At 34.4% G+C, this 22,965-nt stretch overlaps 1 protein-coding gene across 3 annotated transcripts in view; it reads left to right on the top strand.

Annotated features, from left to right (window-relative positions):
* Positions 1 to 689: 689 nt before the first annotated feature.
* The window catches only part of LOC111050650 (UPF0518 protein GI14169), a 35,030-nt gene continuing 12,754 nt past the window's right edge, over positions 690 to 22,965 (top strand). Inside the window, exons 1-9 of one of the 3 annotated variants that reach the window (XM_039439198.1) lie at positions 690 to 1,145; positions 3,131 to 3,312; positions 5,372 to 5,623; positions 7,048 to 7,198; positions 9,845 to 10,093; positions 11,312 to 11,365; positions 13,625 to 13,663; positions 15,384 to 15,551; positions 21,745 to 21,938. In XM_039439198.1, coding sequence (XP_039295132.1) covers positions 996 to 1,145; positions 3,131 to 3,312; positions 5,372 to 5,623; positions 7,048 to 7,198; positions 9,845 to 10,093; positions 11,312 to 11,365; positions 13,625 to 13,663; positions 15,384 to 15,551; positions 21,745 to 21,938 — 1,439 coding nt within the window. In that variant the 5' untranslated portion in view covers positions 690 to 995. The remainder of the gene's footprint in view (positions 1,146 to 3,130; positions 3,313 to 5,371; positions 5,624 to 7,047; positions 7,199 to 9,844; positions 10,094 to 11,311; positions 11,366 to 13,624; positions 13,664 to 15,383; positions 15,552 to 21,744; positions 21,939 to 22,965) is intronic. The other 2 variants (XM_039439199.1, XM_039439200.1) reach the window with 2 other exon arrangements.

Below are 22,965 nucleotides of genomic sequence, written 5' to 3'. Positions count from 1 at the left end.
GTAAATGAGTGAGTGCCATTTCGCTTTTATATAATATATAGGTAATTGATATTGGTAAAAACTTAGTACCATTGATAGGCCTATTGTAGTTCTCAGCAAAAATAATATATTCGACTTGAAGAAGAATGAGAAAAACCTCTGATAACGGAGTTTTGTGTGGAGATTAAACGCATCTTATGTGTTTATTATAAGAATGTATGTTTTATTTAAATAAATTATTTATAATATTTTAGATACAGTAGACCTACACCGTACGACTTATTTCCATGCAGTGTGCATTAGCCTGACTTTCTATAATAATGTGGAAGTTCCCAGTAACTTTTGCAGTTGGAGAAATTTTATGTCCTTTGAATGTCTAGTTCTGTAATATTTATATAATTATCATTATTCAGCAATACAGCAATGTATTATTAAAAAATTGTCATTCTATGCTATCACCTTTCAAAGCAATAGAATTCAAATATTTTGGCGCCCGAAATCAAAATGCTACCAACCATGGAAGTCAAAGAAAGTTGTAAAAATGTATACGTAAATGCAATATAAAGCAACAGCAGATGCTACCTGAAAAGGAATAATTATAATTTGCATATTTTTCAAGATGAATTTTGATATTTATGAGAAAATTACCAGACTCTTGTGTGTTGATATAAAATTTTCTCGTAGGTGTTGGGAGTGTGAGTGCGTAGGTGGACTTGACAAATCATATGATCACAATGTCATCAAATGTCCACCTCGCAAGTATTTTTATCGCGCATAATTAATTTTTTAATCTTATTTCTTTTTTAAATCAATCGTAATAATTATGTTTTGTATAGTTATCTAAAAGCTGTGTATCATGTATAAATTTTTAGCGTTCAGATGTTTCTTGAAGTTCTATCGTGTGGTGGAAGGCTTTATTTAGGTTAGGCACACGACTTTGTTTTTGTGGGGTTCAGGTAAAAAATAAATAAATGATTGAAATAATAATTTAAAGCTAATTTAATTCATGTATCAAAATGAGTTGGTTGAAAAATAGCAGTATCGGAGCAAGTCTAGGAAAATTGAGATCATCGAATCTGCCAACCAACGAGTGTGATCCTTCAGCTTGTTACAACAGTTTCAAAAAACATTGGCAACAAATTCATGAAATTATTGAAAAAACAAAAGTGAGTAATTATTATTAATCTATTCAATGTGTTCTCTGTTTACATTTTATTTTGTTTATAATTTTTAGAGTGTTATTAATTCTGACCTTCACCCAATTGTCTGAGGACTATGAAAACATGTTCTCTTACTTACAGTTATATTATTCTTAAAGATTTTTATTTCCATTCGGGTTACTAATTTCAATTTCATTTAAAATAATTAACTAGTAGTTGATTAAGTTTGTTTTTATTGATAACTTTGATAAGTAAGCATACTTATTTACTAAGCTTTACTTTTTCTATCATCCACTTAGTTGATGTAAAGAGGGCTAGTTCAATCATCTTAATGCTAGGAACATATATCTAGATCACCTAGAATTCTTAAGAATTGGACATATATCATACATTTATGATTTATATACGGTATGTGTTTGATTTTGTCTTCTCACAAGATGTGAAATCACATCATTGGCATACTGCTGTGAAAACTGAAAAGATATGGCATATCTGTAGTAGCTCTCACGATGTTGAGGGATTATCTTACCAAAAGACAATTGATAGTCACGGTTCAGGGAGCAGGATGTTATGTATGATGTGCCACAGGGTTCCAACTTGGGTCCACTCCTTTCCTCATGTTTATCTACAACCTTCAAATTAATGGGAAGGCTCTCTTATTTTTGGATGACACCACCTTAATTGCACAGGATGAGGCTCCCCAGACGACTATCCACAGGGCAACCCAATCGCTTGAGGAGGCTGGAGTGTGGTTTCCATCAAACAAGTTGTGAATGAATGAGGGAAAGACTCAGAATCTCCTGTGCACACTGAAGGCGTAATCCACCTTATTTTGGCGGGCAAGAGGTCAAGCTCCTTGGATTTGTGTTGGAGTCTTATTTGTCATGGCAGCAGGATTTAAGCATGGTTTGCAGTCGGTTGTCAAAGGTGACGTATCTGATGAGGAAGCTAAACAGGCTCGTATCCACCTACTAATAGCCTTCCATGGCTTCTTCCTTAGTCACATCAACAATGGTATTGTAATCTGGGATAATGTAAGAACATGCGAAAGGATTTACATTTTCAGTGGTGCTCCTCGCCTTGAACCCTGTAGGCCAATCTTTAGAAGACTGCAAGTGCTGACTATCTTCAGCCAATACATCTACAGCTCATTGCTGCAGCAGAGAGGGGAGCTCCACAGGATCCAGGAGAGAGGTCAATTGCATGAGCACAAAACCAGGAGGCGCACTGATATCAACCAGCCATACTCCAGACTGTCGCGTTCACATAGCAGCTACCCCTTTCATACCCTAAACAGTTTTAATAAACTGCCACAGAACGTCCTCAACCTCCAGTTGAGTGATGTCAGGAAATTTTTACGTGAGAAACTTGTGTGCCATTGTATGGTATTGGTGAAGGCGAGATGGCCAGTTTCTTTGAGTTATTTTGATCCTACATCAAGTGCCATATTGATGAACTTTTTGTTTTAAATATATTATAAATGTATTAAGTTAAGCCTGGTCCACACACAACGATATATTGCACCAATCTGATCGGTAACGACCATATTGTTACAATAATTGCAGGGTATTCCTATCTCTTCCATGTTGATCACAACTGAAAGAAAGGAAAAAGGAAAGACCATCAAATTGCGAAGGAAGTTTGGGCAAAAAATCGTTGCATGTGGATGAAACGTCAATGTCCAATTCATTGCAACGATCATTGGTGCAATCAGATTGCTGTGATCATATCGTTGCGTGTGGACCAGGCTTTACTTTTATGATTGACGAAATCTACTCCATGTGAAGTTGGTCAATGATTGATGGAATTAAATTGAATTGTATTCCAATATTCTTTGCAATAAATGGGTTGCAACAATTTATTCATTTTCTATGTTTAGTTGTCACTATCATGTTTTATTTCAATGAATAAAGGGGTTGCAACATTTCATTCAATTTCTATGTTTAGTTGTCATCCTCATGTTTTATCTCAATGTTTGTCACTTTTTGCAGGCGGTTGGAAACATTTTGAAGACTGACGATGATTTTCTGAGCGTTGTCAACAATTTGAAGAAGCTCGTAACCTTTCTGTCGATGGAATTGCGGTCTAGTCACGTGAACAAGCCATGTCTCGATTATTTGCTCAGTCAGAATTTGCTCGATCAGTTGTACACATGGAGTGAAAGTACTGGAAGGTAAATTATTGCTCATTAATAGAATTTATGACTTTTCACATAGGTACCTTTTCAGTGCTTTAATTGTGTTTTATGGTTGCATTAAAGGTTTACTGTCAAAAAACGTTTACGTTTGATGCTGCATATGTATACAGTAAATCATTACTTATATTTGGCACAATTTCAAAGGATTTTTATACTGAAAGTTATGTGTTTCAAGATTTAGCAACTATACAATGATCTGGTGGTTTATTTTTGCGATAATATCCAAAGGTTATGATAGTATGTGATGGATGTGGTTTAACATCACCTGAAGATCTTTGAAAGGACAAAAACATTCTGGAGCGGCGAAGGTAGACTTTAGCAGAGTGAGAGTGGTGAAAATTATGCATGTGTTCTATTCTAAATGACTGCTTCCTTCTACCTTCTACTCAACCTCTGCCGCTCCACTATGTTCTGACACATCTGAATTCATACATAATTTTCTACTCTCGCAGATAACTCCTCTCTACTTTCTCTAATACATTATTCTACATTTGCCGCTCCATGATGTTTTGACTGTCGTAAACAGTCCACTCTTGTAAATTTAAAAAGTGACTTATTAGGTATTTTTTCAATTTTCCAATTATACTCTATTTCATGTAACTCCCAACTACTTCCATCTTGGTCTACAGGTATAAAGTAAGAAATATAATGTATCCTAAGTAGGAAGATAAATAAATTAGATTATAAATAGGCCTACCATACATTACTCACTTGACTCGCAGCACTCTATACCAAGCACTAGGAATATTGGTATCAATTCAAAGCCAGTGCTAGTGATAATAATTCAGGATACTTTTTATAATTTAAAACTTTCAAAATGCCGTATTTTGAGCATTTGAATAGAATAGAATAGATATTTACTTCATCAAAACAATTTCAAAATACATTAAATACACTTTTCATCAATTGAATGACAATAGAAAGTACCATACAATAATTAAAATATCTTTATTATGACAAAACTGTGTTAGAAGTATCTATAAACAGTAAATCACAAAAAATCACGTTTGTTGACTATATTACAATAATTCAACAAAACTTTCAAAAATAAGCAAAATTCTAGCATTAAAATTAAAATTAATCATTACCGGTATATAATGAATCATTGTAATCATAATAATTAAAATTAATCATTAATAGGCTAACCCATGTATAATATTTGGACAATTTGAAACTAAATTAGGAAATTGAAGAAGTTTTGGGCAATAGCCTGTTTTTTCTTTTCCGATCGATGTATTGTTTTTGCTAACCTTATAAATAAATAAATGTTCCAAAATTCCCCATAAACTTCTAATAGCAAATTGGCTTAGCCTAGTAGGCTGGAGTATCGCAAATTCACTCTACTATTGCTTCACGGGTCATTTCATAATTATTTCGTGTATTAATCTTTGTATAAAACCTCTTGGCATTGCAAGGTAATATACCTACGCATTACACGCACCTTCTACGCATGCAGATTGTATGGACAGGATAAACTGGTGGATTAGGCTGTGATAGAACATTGGTGAGGCCAATCGACGACTTAGATATATCAGGCTACGGTTAAGGATCAAAACATTTTGAAGCGGCGAAGGTAGAGTATATTAGTTACGGTACCAGAGCTCGTTGAAAATAATGCATGTATTCAAATGTGTTATCACACCGGAGCGGCGAATGTAGGATAGAAGTTAGAAGGAAGTGGAGACTTTAGATGCATCCATTCTATAAACACTCGTAGCTATCTTCTCTGATCCACTCTACCTTCGCCGCTAAACTATGTTTTGAAGCTATTTGGGACCAGTTAAGTAAACTTTTTTCTATAACTAAAGGCTAAAATATATCAAGCTAGGTGAGACCTTGCCATCAGTGTAAACGGCTCAACTTCCCTCTTGTCTCAGTATCTCAAGGAATACTCAAACATTTTATGTGTCTCCAGGCACTTGATTAACTGAGATCTTGACGAACTGAGACCCTCCCATCAAAAAGTTTTGACTAAATCTGATGACATGACTCAGTAGATACAAGTTTTAATAGATTGTGATGTGGTTGATTGCAGGTACGGCGACACACTGAAGATGCAGCAGATGCAGCTGTACGAGGGCCTGGTTGAGCACTCGGGCGCCCAGCTGCTGATCCACGAGCCCTTCCATCGGCCACTGCTCAAGCTGCTCACTACCTGTGCCAGCTGCCAGCTGTTCACTGTCGAAGTCCAGAAGTGTCTGGTCGTCCTGCTCAATCAGCTGTGCGTCTCCATCTACTGCCACAACGAGCTGCTCGATCTGTTCTTCTTTGTCGGCGATCCCAGTCGGTCAGTTGGCTCACCAACCAGTGGCATAGAGAAAAGATAGCTTAAGATAAGAAAAGATATCAATATATTCAACACATTATATTATATCATAGAAGTTAGATAGAAATTCCGGAAGATAAAGTGGACCAGAAGTTCGAACGCTAGCGCTTCCGTGTTAGAAGATGTGCTGTGAAGATCAGATGACAGAGGCTGAGCGCCTACAGTCAAATGTACAAAAAATCTTTATTTGAGTTGATATCTATTGAACATTATTTGACATGAGCTCGAACACTAGTGCTTCCATCGGAAAAATCTGAAATTTCCATAGAAAACTTTTACCACAGATCGCGTAAGTTGATTTTCCAGCCAACTTATAATCTCTTTCCAAATTTCACTGTTAAGGCTGTGAAACATGCTAAAAAAACTTTTTCCTACAGTTACGTTGAAAAGTGGCCATTGCTGCACTGATTACAGAACGCAAAGAATCACTTTTCCGCTCTAGTGCGGGAAAAATTTTTCTGCACTCCAGATTTGCAACATGGCAACGCAAAATACTTAGTAGGTTATATGGAGCAACAGTGCAGCAAAATCAAAATGAAGTTGGTAACAGTGACTGCTGTGGCTGCTATAGTGAGCAGACGTGCAACGAAGCACAACGCGCTAATTATTATTCATTATATATTATAACCAAGGACAACGAGGACTTTAGGATTTTAGGATTAAGGTTTTTATCAATAATAAAATTACACAGAAAAACATTTGATGCATTTCAGGCAATTTTACCCATAATTACCCACTTATCATATTCAATGGTAACTGTAGGAAAAACTTAATGTGAAATACGTGCGCAAAGTTCCTCTGCTGCACTCAAGAAACCATTCCGCCCTCGCCTACGGCTCGGGCGTAAACGTTTCTTTCGGTGCAGCAAACTGTCACTTTGCGCTCTAGTTGCACAAATAACTATTTACCAGTAATATTTTCGAAGGTTTTTTCGATTTGTATAGGCCTACTATCAAGCTATCAAAATGAAAAAGTCTTCTCAGGAATTTTTATCCTTTGTGAGATATGAATCCAGCCGGTTGTATCAATACTGTAAGTGGAAGGGAAAAATTGCATGTCTTGATAGTTCTTGAAACGGAAACAATTAGTTAATCTGTTTGAATGGTTCGTTTCGACTGTTGAACATGATTTTAATGTATGAACTATCTTTGAAGACCAATGGTATTCTTTATCCACTTGGGCAGATTTTATTGTTAAGCAAATTCAAATATATTCTCTATTCCATACAAAATACAGATTACATTGTAATACAGAGCATGTTTTTCGTCTGAGTGTAGGGGTGGGTAAACCCATTCTTCAAATTTTGTTTGATTACTTTGTTCAATATTATCATCTAGTGTCTCCTTTCAACAACTTCATTTAGTTATTTCATATTTCTATTGCAGATTTATAATATTCTCGCTGCTACTGCCGTTCGTGCATAGGGAAGGTGCCATTGGTCAGCAGGCCAGAGACGCTCTGCTGCTGTGTGTCGGCCTCTCCAGTAGGAACAACGATGTTGCCGAATTCATCTGTCGTGATTCGAATTTCTGTCAGGTTAGTGCCGATTTCTTTTGATTACCGACGAATCAGTAAGAGCACTATTCTCTAACGATTGCCTCAATTTATAAAGTAAGAATCATTATTATCACAAAATTCAATTCGAGTACGTTTGTTTCTACGGTAAAAATTTCTCAGTTAATTCAATATATTTTCAATTGTATAATATGTTTTATTATTCCATTTTTAAGAATAAAATAGAATTTTATTGGTCATAAAATATTCACATGAATACACGGACTACGTCAATTTTTTAACACTAAAGTAAGTCAAACAATTACAAAAACACTAAGATCAGTATCAGTACAATACAATAAAATGTGAAGCACATAAACCGATTCCAATCTATTCTAAAATAGTAATGTACGGTTTACAAACATTCATCAATAACACTGCTTTCAATGTTATTGTGTTCATGTGAGTGACCACTTTCAAGTGGTCAGGTCTGGAGTTATATAATTTGATAGACGTGAAGTGCCAGTTTCTTTGTGATTTAGTATGACTGTACAACAGAATTCTAAGTTTGTGTCTACTTCTTGTATTCAAGCTATGGAAGCTATTAGAATCATTCTTATTCAAATTGCCTAGTATATAACATAATATTTTCAAGATATCTAAAGGTGCGTACTGAATACGCGCCGCGAACATGAGCAATTCACTTTTAATCAGCTGATGCCAAGCTTTTTATATCTGTATCTTACCGTTTCTGTAAAAATACAGATATAGTCAGCTGATTAAAAGTGAATTGCTCATGTTCGCGGCGCGTATATCTGTACGCACCTTAACAATGGTAACGTCAAGATACCTAGGTGAATAAAATAAGGCCTACAATGTCTATAGTGAGGTCCACGTTATAATGACAGTATTTGATCAACTTTGATTTGGTTTTGCTATCCTTGTCTATCATTCGACAAAGCCGGTGGTACTATCCTCTTCTAGGTCCACAACGATGCCAATTATGTTTTTGACAGTGTAGAAATATAATTAATTGATACAGAGAATCGGCATCGCTATTCTCCCATCTTTTATCCACTGCCATTATAACGTGGACCTCACTATATTATATGGTAGCTTGCATATTATTCTTATTGCCTGCTTTTGAAGGACAAAAATTGATTTTTCCTCCACCTACTGTCTAAAGAGCCTACTTTACTCCCTGAAACCTTGGGCTGAAGCAAGGTCTATAAAAATACAGGTCATGACACAATCCCGTGATGCATTGCAAAATTGCCATTTTATGGGGTCCTAGTTCACCAATTTTCAAATTTATCAGCTGTTATCATTATGGATTGAACAACATGATGTGTTATTTTGTAATATTGTTCAAGGGATATTGCTTGGCTTTGAATATTGTAAAATAAATTGTTCCGGCAGAATAATAATAAATTAGATTCCAACTAGGAACTGAATTGTTGATTTTTAGATTCAATTGATCGGGAACTTAAAACTCTTTTTGAAATTGGCCTCGCATATTTCTGTCTTGTCCCAATGCCTTTTGAATAATAATTCTTGATTTACAAGAATAAGAACAGTTTTTAATAATAAATAAATGAATAATTAAAGCATTTATTATTAAAATTTCATAATTAAAAAAATTGAAAACCTGAATCCACATATTATCTGAACTAGAATATTGTTTTTAAAATGCATAATTTTGTTACGATCAAATTGAATTGGATTGGATTTTCAAATGTACCCCATAAAGACTCCATAAAATGGCTGCTCACAACAATAGTGTCATGACCTGTATTTTATAGACCTTGAACTGTGTGATTACAAGACAGCTGTTTAATTTTTAAGTTATGTTGTAATAAATTTTACTGGTCACGTAAGTTTTTAAAAACTATTTTATTTGTAGTTTTTATAAAAATGTAGGCGGAGGAAAAATGTTGTGTACATCACGAGTGAAAAATGTTTTTTCTCCAAAATTGTTGCACTCGGCTTCGCCTCGGGCTTCAAACTTTTCCCTCAGGGAGAAAAACCAGAACTTTTCACTCTAGATATACAAATAACTATAGCGTTCACAATGCTTGCCCAAAGCATTATTCCATAAGAAAGAAGACTCTGGATGTGTGCATAATAAATATTAACCAGTACAGTCACATCCACAGTTACACAAAGTCTCCGTAACATATACAATCCTTTCGCCATCCTACCTGACAAATAATAATCAATGTGTGCATCCCAAGGCAAGTTGAAGCGGGTCATTAGCTATCCAATTTCTTGTCTATCAATGTTGGACCGGGAGTAAAACGACTGGTCGGCGTTTTTGAAAGGAATATTTGAAAATTTAAAAAGCTCATGCCTTGCTAAATTAAATACTTTGTTCAATAAGGTTTTTTCAAGAAGATCCTATGTAAACTGTAGACGTGTATGTTCCAAAAGCAATGCATGATTTGACTGTTTTTACATTGGTCTAATGGGACATCAATTCAATAAGACTGCATTACAATTCAAGATCACCTTTGCTACCGTGCAATCTTGGGGAAAATTAATCACACAAATAGAACTCCTCAATGAAATGAACATTTTTTTTCTCAAATCTTATCTATCTATATGTACAAACCCAATACCCAAGTTCCATTTATCAGCTCCAAGTATGATGCGAAGTGTTGATATTACAATATTATTATGTTGGGATAGGACCTGGCAGCCGTGCTATGTTGCCTGTACTCGGGCCTGCCGCGGAAGCTGAACGATATCGAGGTGGCAGACTGGCATCGCTTCACGCCTGATGACATCACCGAAATGCCAGAGCTCGAACACTTCCTCAATGTGCTCGAATTCTGCAACGCCGTCGTCCAAGTGGCTCATCCCATCGTCTGCGAGAAACTCATTCATCTGTTGCATGGAGCGTTTCTCTGTCGAGTCATGGGTCCCGCTTTGTTGCAGGTGAGCATTCTCGTCGTGAAATTGATTATATCAAGACATTTTAATTGTGAATTGAATATTGTAATTGTAATTTTCAGTTGTTTTTCAAAAAAAGAAAAATATTGCCAATTTTTGAAGGAAATCTTTCAGCCCCTATTGCAAATTTTCGAAGGAATTCTTTGAACCCTTATTGCCAATTTTTGAAGGAAATCTTTGAGCCCCTATTGCTAATTTTTGAAGGAAATCTTTGAGCCCTTATTGTCAATTTTTGAGGCGACTTCACATTTGAGACGTCCGTTTCAAGGCGATATTTGGCATCATGGCAGAACATGCAAAATCCGGTATTACAGCCTATTGCTGGGTTGGCCTCAACTGTTATGTGAAGCTGACTGTACAATGTTTTTGGGAGAAGAACTATTTTATTCACTATTACTTCAGGCTATAGATATTTGATTTAATAGTCCAATAGTCCATCCTAGTATACTGGATGGCCCAAAAGTCAACCCATCATCGTTCTCATCCATGGCTAGTGACTTTTGGGCAACTCTGCATATTCTGATAAACATCCAAAAATAAGGAAAGGCTATTCATTCTAAGGTATAACATTCATTAAATCTAGTGCTGAAAAACAATCTTGAAAACTTTATATAAGTTTTCTGGTGATTTTATTGCTGTCGGAACGGTGCTTGAAAGCCTCTCTACTAATAACAGCTCAACTTATTCTAATAAGTCTCAGTCTTTCGGAGGAGACGATAAGCCATCGGTCCCGATTACCTAAAAAGTAGTCGTCATCTCTCATCATCATCCCTCTCACTCATTACCCACGCACAAACCTAAGAGCTTATGTGGGCATCACCCTCAGTATTATTATTATTTATTATTAATAAGCTAAGGGTTTAATTGGTTGACCTAAAACTATCTATTGGTTTATTTATTGAAAATGCTCTATGTAACTCAGAAGAATTGAAAAATTAATATGTGAGAGATCGTAAGCTTGAGTCTTTCATTTAGTTTAAGTTCTTATTTAATAATTTTTTTTTGTTCTAGTCCAATTTTGTTCAAATGATTCACAACATTTTACTGCTGTTCATTTTAATCGACCTATTTGAAGATTGCTTTATTGTTGCACTTATTGTATCCCAATCTCTGTTTCAAATAACTACTATTTAGCTATTAAAATGAATCTTTTTCAGTGTGATTGACTTGTGTTATTTTTGAAATGTGGCTTGTTGTTCTTAGGAAAATGAGGGGGTTTCTTTACAAGGTTATGGTTATTCTGCACCACTACAATTGGTTAGTACACTTGCTATGAGTGTAACCGCTAATTAATCTCTCGATGACTATGCATGTAGCATATAATTAGCATATTTGTTCTATAATATTCACAGTGTACGATTCGAGTATTTGAAATCATTTGTGACTCCTCAGGTTTTATCCTTTATTAATAGTAGTTTATCTAACACCTTCATTATTTAGAAACATGTGGGCCTGGTTACACATAAGTCTAGTAAATTTAACCTGGCGTTATCACATTTGTCAGGTTCGTTGGTTCGTTTAGCATCGGTCCCGTTATATTACGTCATTTAAAAGGTGTATGTGAAACTGGGAGTTGATATTTCAAATATTCATTTTACATTTTTTTATGATTTGACACCTCAAATGTTATTTATGAAAAATTATTATTTACTGAACACCTCCATTCACAGCTTGAAACAATAGTTAAAAATTATATTGTAATATCGGGGCACCGAGCTTCGCTCGTTATTTACTTATTGATAAACAAAACACAATTTTTAAAATGATTGGGGAAGGACTAATATGCACAGCCCAAAACTGTTTCTCCCCCGAATTTTAATGAATAATTTGGAAACATCGCAAAAATATGTTTTTATTTTAAATATAATTATAATTTTTGATCAATTATGGTTAATTTTACCTTTCAAACCCTTAAGGTTTCTTTATCTTGTAGGTCGTGTTCATATTTTACAGCTGGCTATACGTCAGTTTATGAATTTCGGGGATAAGATATTTTGATTTTCCACAGACGCAAGCGTTCACTCACTTTTATTATCCACAGACGACGAAAGTCTCAGCTGTTTTTCCAAGGATGAATTATCCTTTTAATGTCCTTGAGCTAGTTTTCCCAGGGATGAGACCTAGTGCAATCGAATTTTTATATCATAAACCTACTGTGTTCTAAATTTCGTGAAAATCGTTAGAGCCTTTTTCAAGATCCGTTGGACATAAATAACCATATAACCAGTTATAAAAATTACCAGATAAATACAAAAATATATACAGAAATTGCTCGCTTAATATAATAGGATATTCAATAAATGAAAGTATAATGAACCTCTTTATAATAATGTCGGGATATTTGTTGATTTAGCTCGAATTGTACACTTGGGAATAGTATGCATTGTCATTAAAAATATTGATGATTGTTCCTTGATGAGTATCTTGATAACGTGTGCGTATATCCTTATAACCACTGTCTTTTGTATCTTGTAACCCCCTTGTTCCTGTATGATTATCCTTTGATCTATTAATAACTGTTCTAATATTTTTAATCCAGTTCAGAATCCTAATCGAGTGAATATCCCATGTGTTTGTATTTATCAGATTCGTTGTGGATCGCAACAATAATATTGATTAAATGATAGATTAATGTACTGCTAGCTAACAGTACTGAAGTAATAGAATAAATTCTATTATTTTGTTTGTTTATGTTGATAGTACATTCTCCTTGTTATGTCGTTAAGAAATGTATTATTGGATTGTCCATGGTTTATTGCATGTTCATTGTACTAATTATTGTATCCTGTAAATAGATGTTGCTATTAATCGTCTTAGTTGTGTGTTCGATATCCTTGAATCTATATTAAACTAGAAATGTGATGTCCTGTAAAAATTGAAAAAATATTCTTATCTTGAATCAAATTCATTATAGCAAACTAGTAATTTTGAATAAATCAATATGATTTTAATATTACAAATGAATGTTTTTTGAGTGGTAGAATTACAATTATCAAAGAGTAGAATAGAATGTTTTTCTGTGTTGGAGTTCTTGTCAAGTAACGGCCATATTGAGAACTGAGTTGATTTGTTTCAGTTTAGTTTATTTCAAGTTGATGGTAGTTTAGGATGGTTTGGTTTTAATGATAGTTGTTGAAATTCTATGGTGGACTTGGAAGCTAGTTCCAAATGAACTTTTAGTGTGATTACAATATTTTTAAAAATTCATTTACAATAATTGGATTGAGTTATAAATTATTATAATATTATAGTAAATAATTGAAACATTTCATAGAAACTATTGTGACTCAACTAAATTAAATAAAGTCAATAGAGGCTAAAAATATAGTCTTGAAAATGTTTTTGTATTCCCATTGCAATCCAAGTATTTTATCAGACATGATAAATAAATGCTCTACTGTCTACTTCGAAAACTTTAATATAATGTAGCTTTTTATTAAAATATTGTTGAAATCTACTCCTGTTTACCTTGGTAGTAATCAAGAATTGATTTTGAAAAACGTTGATTTTTTACAGTTGAAGTCTTTTTATAATTCATTGGTTGGAAATGAAGAGGTAATTTATGTGCCTATTATAGTTTGTTTGTTGGTGTTTATCAAGCATTTGAAGTTTGGTCTTTTCTGACGTTAGAGTGATTTAACTAATCGTTTTTCTACAATTTATAATAGAAAAATGTCAGCCCAGCATAACACTGAAATCGTCCATTGCTGTAAATCATTTTCGACAACTCGGAAAATATATAATATTTTTTAAAAACAAATCCTCAATCATCATCAAAAGTTGTACCCGAATATGTATTTTGTATATTTTTCGGTCTAAAAAGCATGATACTTCTGGCATGTCAATATTAAATTGTCCTAATGTGTTTTATCTTTGAAGCATTACCTGCAATGATATGATGACGTTGAAAACTTGTTTTCTAATGTATGTATTCTAACACTTTTATAATGTACGATTATTCAGTATTAGCAAGATATCCGTTTAACCAAACATCCAAATAGTAGATTTATATCAATGTGTAAATTTTATCTTTTCAAGTGTGTGGCTAATTTCAGTCAGGTTATATTTTAGATGAATTTGATGGTTTGTCTCTGAATTTTTCGTCGTTCTATATCATGTAAGATGCGGCATTTCAACAATTTAGCTTGACAAGTAACCGTTATATGTTGTGCTTGTTTGCATTTGATTGCATGTGTTAATTCTTTGAAAACTACATTCAATACAAATTTTTGTGTATTGGTAATGTTGAAAAATGCCGTCGGCCCCATTGGAAATGGGGATTCAGATAATTGATCACTTTAGAGTATTTTTGATTTAGAAAGTCACTGTCAATAAAAACATCACAGTAATTATTAAAGAAAAGCAAAACTAGAAAGTTGAGTGAAAAATCAATACAAGTAAAACTTCCAAGTTTAGGTTGAGTGGTAGGAGAATAAACTCCGCCGAATAAAGAATATTTTAGTTTCAATTCAAAGTAGCTTATTGTTAGCAAATGTGATTAGACTAAAGTTATTGAAACAGTACAATATGTAGGTGATGTTCACTAGGAAACCCCATTACTAAGGATGAAACTGTCAATTAAAAATTGAATTTTCTAGTGGGGTGTATATTTATTCATTTAATTATCTATGCCTATCAAGAAATTATTCAATGCATAAAACTTCTTTGTTTTATTTGTATTAAATGTTATAGTATTAGTTTCCAAATCTGTATTGTAATTGTTTTGATGAATAAACTTTGATTTGATTTGAAACATTTCAGAAAATAGATCAAAACTACTAAGTAAAATTGAAAATTCAAGATAAATGAAACATTACAGTAGCATATTTTAGCAAATGTATTTAGGAATCATTTATCGAGTCACTGATTGATATATTAATGTTTCAAAATTGGGCACCAGCGTAAACCCATTATTGCCTTCATAAAGCAAAACATACTTCAATTGGAATAAAATGTGAAAATTAGCATACAAATAAAATAGATCAATGTGAAACGATACAGTCATGCAGCAATCAAATTGTCCACTGAATCCATTGTTTTCTACTTATGGTTCAGAAACAGTTTCTTGAAATTAAAACAATATAAGAACATGGTCGAAACAACTAATCGTTAAAATATTTTATAGTTTTTAATAAAGGGGTACTTAAAGTTTTTATTTGAATCAAGTACCCCATATAAGCGAAGTGATTTTACTGTTTCTTGAATATTTGTTGATTAAATCGTTTTATTTGTTTTTATTCAATAGATTAATTTAAATTTATTTGTTTTTTTACAGAGTACTGAGGAAGAATTAGCTACTGCTACCGCTTATTTCGATTTGTTTCTGCGTAGTCTATCAGAGCCGGGTCTTTTGAACTCATTCATCAAATTTCTGTTGAAAGATACCTACGAGGACCAACGAATCATCGACTGTGTTGTCATGCGGATCAAGTCCAAAACAAGGGTAACCTCTCTCATTCACTGATATTAGAAATGCTTGTAGAATACGAAAATAACCAACTGATCAACAATAATTAACAACATGAAAACTGTGTCATCAGCATAAGTGGTTATACTACTTTCTACTGAAATTGTTATGTTTTGTCTGAATGAGTTCTCTGCCACTATATTTTATATAAATTACTATATTTTGAAGAACGTGTTCGTTGTAAGGTTTGATTGCTGATCAGAATAAAAATCATCATTAGCTAAAGTTGAATTTTGCTAGTCATTCCTTGCTGGTTTTCTGATTAATTATTTACTAGTAGTTCTGTGAACAGTGGCCCTATGCAGTTTTCTCATCCACAAGTATCTGATGTCACCTGTTCTAGTTAAATCACAATTCACAATTGAATAATAATTTCCTCTTAAAAATGTTATTTGTTTTCTCCAAGATCAAAAACTCACTTATGTTAATAAACTCAGTTCACTTTTGAATTTGTATCCCATATGATGATTTATCCAGTTTCATGATAATCTTTCCATCTGATAAGAATATTTCTCAACTATTTTAACATTATTTTTTTTCAATCAAGAATATTATAATTTCTTCGACATTATTCAGTTCATTTAATAATTTTTTTATTCTATTTTCAATCACATATTACATTTGTTTTTCAAATGTGAGAATATTGATACTGATGGGCATGCATCATAAAAAATATTGAAACCCTACCTTATAGAAATAGACACGGCCAGACATCTGTGTAATGCATGCAATGAATAATCCATTTGTCAGCTGATTGATTATGAATAATTCTATAGTCTGATTGATCCTATCTTCAAAGTAGATGATATATAATTTATAGTGATATCAGAGTATAAAGGAATTCCTTTTCTTTTCATATTATCCTTAAAATGCAGAATTTCAAAAAACCTTGTGTATACATCGACGCGCAGTTGAAAAATAAATATTCCTGCCAAATCACATAGAATTCTATCAACGCGTTTGGCCGTAATCGCGTTACATACAGACAGACAAAAGCAAATCGAGTTGAATCATAGACCTCACTACGTTCGGTCAACTACATTGTTTCTTGTTAATTATTGTTATTTACTTCCAACACCGAAAAGCAACAAGTTAAACTTCCTATCTCTTTCTTCATTTCGTCTGTCCTTATTCGAACTTTCTTGCTTTAGGCGGGAGATTTCAACTTTAATCTCATCTATTTCTTTTCGAAGAGAACTATTCAATTTGTCGACCTTCTCATCCAAATCATCTAGCTTCTGTAGTTTTCCTAGAATTTGATCTAATTTATCCTCAATCTGAGTCATTGCGTACAGCGGTTTGTTAGTTACGGTAATAACTTACTCTACTTGACTTATGAAAACTCCATCGACGAAATTTACGCTAATTACCGACTACACTTCAGTCCTATCTGGGGATGAGCTGCCGATCCAACGGAGTTGTTGGACTAAAGATGCACAACACTCAATTACGCCGCCCTCTCCTGAGGGTCGAGCCGTTACAACCCAGACTTGGATGAAGATGAAGCGATACTTGAGTAGAGATCGATTCCGATGTCAACAATCGATCCACTGCATGACACTTCGATACTAGCCGGCGAAATCGACTCGCTGTCACTGCCTAGTTCTCTGTCAAGGTCGCCTGCACTCGACTCCTTATCTCTGACTACGCTAAAAATAGCTGCTGTCGTAGAAATGTAATAGAATGCCGGCGTCGAGAAAATGGCGTCTCTGTGGAGAATGTTTATGCTTTCAACAAGACTACGGTAACTACTTACGATTTTTGAAACTTGGATGTTCAGGAATGGTATCACAATTTATACTTGAACTACGATAACACACTTTATAAATTCGTTTTTCAACTTAACATACTTAATTTGTCAAAAACTTACGGAGCAATCCATTCACTCAACTAACCGTGTAGCGCAGTGCTACCAACCCTCCTTTCACTATGCTTTCACTATGAATCAAGAAGTAATAAACATTTTGCGGTTTCTGGTTCCTGATTTCAACGGGAATTTCATCAGAGAATTGTGGAAAACAAACAGGAATAAGGAGAACTCACCTATTATTGTGAAATTCAATTCACTCATAACGAAGAACACGATATTGAGAGGAAAAAGAAAGCTTCAAGAAAAACAAGAATTCAAAAATATTCAAATCAAGGAGGACTTTTCAGTTGAGACAAGGGCTATCAGGAAGGAATTATTCCCACACCTTTTGAGTTTAAAAAAAGAAGGAAGGAAAGTTTTCATGATTGGAGATAAGTTGAAGGTTGATGGTACCCTTCTTTCCCTGGAGGAATTGCAAAAGCAAGAGTCAAACTCCTCTAAGCGAGTGAGAAGTGAAGAGGCATCACCGAGTCCAAAACAAGGAGAATGCATGGAATCCCGTGATCGTCAGGCAAAGAAGAAGGGGAAAAAGTCCAATGAAAACAGCCTTGAAAGATTCCTAACAAAAAATACTGATAAAACTAAAGAAGAAGACCGTCAAAACGAGCAATCGGAAGCAAAACGCAAGGAGGATTCAAGATCAGAAGAAACAAAAAAAAAAACAGGATGAATAGGAAAATGTGGAAACCAGGCTACCAACCAACAAAAACAAGAGGACAATATCTAAAGTAAGGAATTCAGGAAATAGTTATTCCCCAGAACGACTTGTCATCAAGGGGAATCAAGACCAAAACCTCCCAGGTTTAATTATAGGCACACTCAATGTAAGAACACTCAAGACAGAAGATCGACTCAACGAACTAGAGGAAGCATTGAAGGAATCTAGCATTGATATCCTTAGTATAGCAGAAGTAAGGAGACACTCCGAAAAAATAATTGAAAGGAGCAGTGGATTCATTTTCTACCATTTTGGTGAAACACCAGGTCATAAAGGTGTTTGATTCCTTGTTAGAAAGGAGTTGAAGACGAAAATCGTAGAGTTCAAAGGTATATCCGAAAGAATAGCATTGCTGAAGTTGAAAACTCAGGGAAAACTGTTACATATTTACCAAGTTTATGCTCCTACTTCAATGGCTGAGGAAGCTGAGCACGAATCATTTTACAATTCACTCACCGCAGCTCTAAGCAGGGAAAGAAACAATTGGAAACATATAACTTTGATTATTGGTGACTTCAACAGTCAGGTGGGAAAGCAGAAAGAGGGTGAGAGGCTTACAGTAGGGAAATATGGCTATGGGACAAGGAACGAAGCTGGACAAAGACTGGTGGATTTCTGTCAAGAGCAAGGATTAAGAATAGTTAATACATTCTTCAAGAAACGAGCTGGTAAGAAGTGGACTTGGATTTCACCAAATCAATTGTTTAAAAATGAAATAGATTATGTGCTGACTAGGCACAATGGAATTGTGAAGCAGTTTGAGGTTTCAGGGAGTCTGAAATTTTATACAGATCACAGACTCATATCCATTGAATTGACAAAAGATTGCTTCAAAAGGAGGCCAAAAAGAGAATGGAATGAAGAAGTAGTAGGGAATATTTTCAAAGCAAATGAACAAGGACAATTTGAATTAGAATTGCAGAATTGGCGTGAACAAAGAGGTGTATGTCTGCAAGAGAGCTACAATAGATTGGAAAGCATCATAAAAAATGCTTTTGAACCTATAATAAGTACAAAGATGAGGAAAATAACCAATGAAACTAAAGAATTGATTGTTAAAAGAGAAGAAATGAAGAAGAAAATGAACAAAAGTTTCCATGAACGAATTGTGTTTAATACGCTTTGTAAATTAGCAAGATACCATATTAGAAAGGATATTAGGACATTTGAAGACAGAATTATAAAAAATGTATTGGACACCAGTGGATCAACAAAGAAATTGAGAAAACAATTGTTTGACGGTAAAGAATGGAAAGTTGGAGTCAAAGATAGACGTGGCAGGATTGTAAGGAATAGGAAAGGTATTTCTGAAAATGCTACTGAATTCTTCAGAGAGCTATATCGGGACACATCTGAGAGCGCTGTTGTATTGGAGCAGATTAATTTGCAGGAAGAAGTACCAACAATTGAAGAAAGTGACCTGAAGACAGTTGTAAGTACTTTGAAAAGCAATACCATGGCAGGAGGCGATAGGATAACAAACGAAATGCTGAAAGTACTGTACTCGATCTCTTCAGAAACAATAATCAGTCTGTTTGATAGAATCTTCAGTGAACATTCGGTACCTCAGCAGTGGAAAACATCAGACATAATTATTCTACTGTTCAAGAAAGGAGATCAATACGACATCAACAACTATCGACCAATAAGCATTTCATCTTGTTTCGGGAAACTCTTCATGAAAATGCTACAATATCGCCTACAACCAATTATGAATGAGCGTCAACCAGTCGAGCAGGCGGGATTTCGAAGTGGATTCTCAACGATTGACCATCTTCAAGCAGTTAGTCAACTCATAGAAAAATGTGAGGAATTCAATATAGGTGTCTACTTGGCCTTTATTGATTATAAAAAGGCATTTGATAGTTTGAAACATGCATTCCTCTTCACGTCGCTTGAAATGATTCCAGCAACCTTCTTAAATATTATAAAGGACAATATCTAAATCATTTACGTTTTGCGGATGACATTGTTCTTATCGCCAAATCTCCATTGGAACTAAAAATCATGATAACCAGCTTGGCTGCTGAAAGTGAGAAAGCGGGGCTCATTATAAATCCAGGGAAAACACATCTCATGACTAATAGGGAAACAGTAGACATAACACTTGATGGCTGTTCATTGAATTGGTCAAGAGAGATTATTTATCTAGGACAACTGATTGCTTTCACTGACAGAACCGACAAAGAAGTGAAACGTAGGTGTGCAATTGCATGGAGGAAATATTGGTCATTGAAAAGTATTCTCAAGAATAAGGAGATTAGTACTGTTAAGAAGACACAGATATTAAAGACTTGTGTTTTTCCCGCGCTTATTTACGGCTCCCAAACCTGGGCTTTAAAGAAAGCAGTACTACAGAAAATAGCAAGAACTCAAACGGCGATGGAAAGAAGTATACTGAACGTAAGGAGGTTAGATAGAGTTAGGAATACATCCATCAAGGCGATAACAAAATTGGACGATGTACTGAAGACTATCAAGACTCTGAAGTGGAAGTGGGCAGGTCACGTCGCTAGATTGGAGGATGGCAGGTGGACGAAGAGTCTAACTTTGTGGAAGCCCAGCTGGAGGAGAAGGAAAATTGGACGACAGCGATTCAGATGGGAAGACGACATTGTGAAAGTGACTGGAAATAGGTGGGCAGTGTATGCAAAAGATAGAGATAGATGGAGGAACCTGGGAGAGGCCTATGTCCAATAGAGGACCTGGTTTCCACAAATAAAATGATAAGAACATTTTTGCATTTTCTTTTTATTTAATCTTGTATACTAATAATGGAGTTTGGACTATTTGAAAAAAGCTAGCTAATTCAGTAATGTTATTATTTTAATATTTTCGGTTTAGCAAAGATGTTCATTCTTTCTACATATTATTTTGTATTATTGTATAGTGTTGGGAACCAATAAAGGCTTTTATTATTATTATTATTAATTATTGTTATTAATTAAGTTACCTACATTTTATATTGTTGTGTAATGTTGTCAATAATCTAATATATATATTATATTATTTAAATGTTATATTGTTTCCAAATGCTGATACCTGGATAGCAACTCTATTTGTATGAAATAAGTTCGATAACAAATAAAAATTTTGATTGTTATACTACTTTCTAGAAATTAAGACCAAATAATGTCAGTCACAAAAATGGCTTATAAGATCGATTGAAAGAGCTGACTGTAGAACTTCACAATACTGAGTGAACTCTTTGGGAAAGGAATCTGGAGACCCAACATTAAAAATGCCTCGTACACCAGAGTCTTGAAGCTTCTCTCACACCAGAGAATGCTTAACTGAGCTAACACCTTGAATTTGTCTTGAAACATACCGTATTCATTTTCAATTATCAATTTTGCATTCGCAGCGTCGAATTTTTATGACTGATAATATTTTATTACAATGACTATTCTGAAATACAATTAATAACTTCTCAAATTAATGATACTGACAATATTTATTACAATGACTATTCTGAAATACAACTAATAAACTTTCAAATTAAATTTATACCTTCTCAAATACAATTGGAAAATGTGATGTGTGAGATGTGCGTAACATTTGCGTGGTTTGTTTTGTGACAGCTGTGCGTGGTGACGCTGTCGCTGCTGGAGACACTGGTGGAGTTGAACTGCGAGGATGTGATGCTGGAGCTGGTGTTGCGTCACCTGGTGCCCTGCACACATGTCATGTTGTCGCAGCGACCCAGGGTGGCGCATGTCGACCCCTACTGTCGCAGTGCTGAAAAGTTCTTGTCGCTCGCGCCTGCCATACCCAGGTATGTGTCTACAATTTCACACCAAAGAGCTCATTTTAAATCACTTGTAAGCAACGCGACTGTTACTAGACACCTCTTGGTTGATGTCTCAATTGTTTTTAAATAAAACTGATAATGCAAACAATGATATTAATAATATTGTTTCTAGATGTGAATAAGTGTAATCTTAGTATTTTTATATCAGTTTCAATGGTGTTTGTTTGGTAGAGATTACTTTGGTAGTGAAATTCACCCTATAAAGTCATTGGAAGTGATAGGATGGCATGCTTACTATAGTGAGGTCCACGTTATAATGGCAGTGTGTGATTTGAAATGGTGTTGCTATCCTTGTCTATCGTTCAACAAGGCAGATGGTGTATCTCTTTCACGCATTGCGATGTTGCCACATCGTTTATCAACAATGTAGAAATTCAGCTAATTGACAAAATATTTTATCTCAATTATGAAAATTTAGTATTAAATCTTTTAAAAATATATTTTCTTGACAAATAAAATATGATTAACTATTTTCAACAATAATGAAGAGTTGAATTCATCAGATATACCAGTATCAGCTGTTTGGGTGGCAAGGCTGAGATCTGGCAACCCTTTTCTCCTATCTTCCTACACTGCCATTATAACCTGGACCTCTCTATAGTTTTCTTTTTCCAACGCCCTCTACAGTTTATAGTTTTTATTCGAGTCACCCCGGTATATTTCATATAATATTAATTCTTGATTATTGTTAATAATTATTTATTTGTGGATACAATCTCAAATCATATAAATACGATTGGGAAGGAACAACAGGCTTGGCCCAAAACTATTCTATTCCCAAATTTTGATAAAGAAGTGTTCAAAAAATAGGGGTTATATTTTAGGGGTAAGAAGTTCAAATTAAATTTTCGTCCAAAAATATATATATATGCTAGAAATTTTGAATTTAGAAGAATTGAGACACCGAATTTTAACTCAATTATCACTGCACATTGAATTGATTAAGTTTTAAATTATAAAATATTGAAGCCAAAAATACACACAACTTCTC

Source organism: Nilaparvata lugens, chromosome 12, assembly GCF_014356525.2.
Source record: "Nilaparvata lugens isolate BPH chromosome 12, ASM1435652v1, whole genome shotgun sequence".
NCBI lineage: Eukaryota > Metazoa > Arthropoda > Insecta > Hemiptera > Delphacidae > Nilaparvata > Nilaparvata lugens.
The sequence above is the reverse complement of the archived record's forward strand: the minus strand, read 5'-3'. Positions and strand labels throughout refer to the sequence as shown.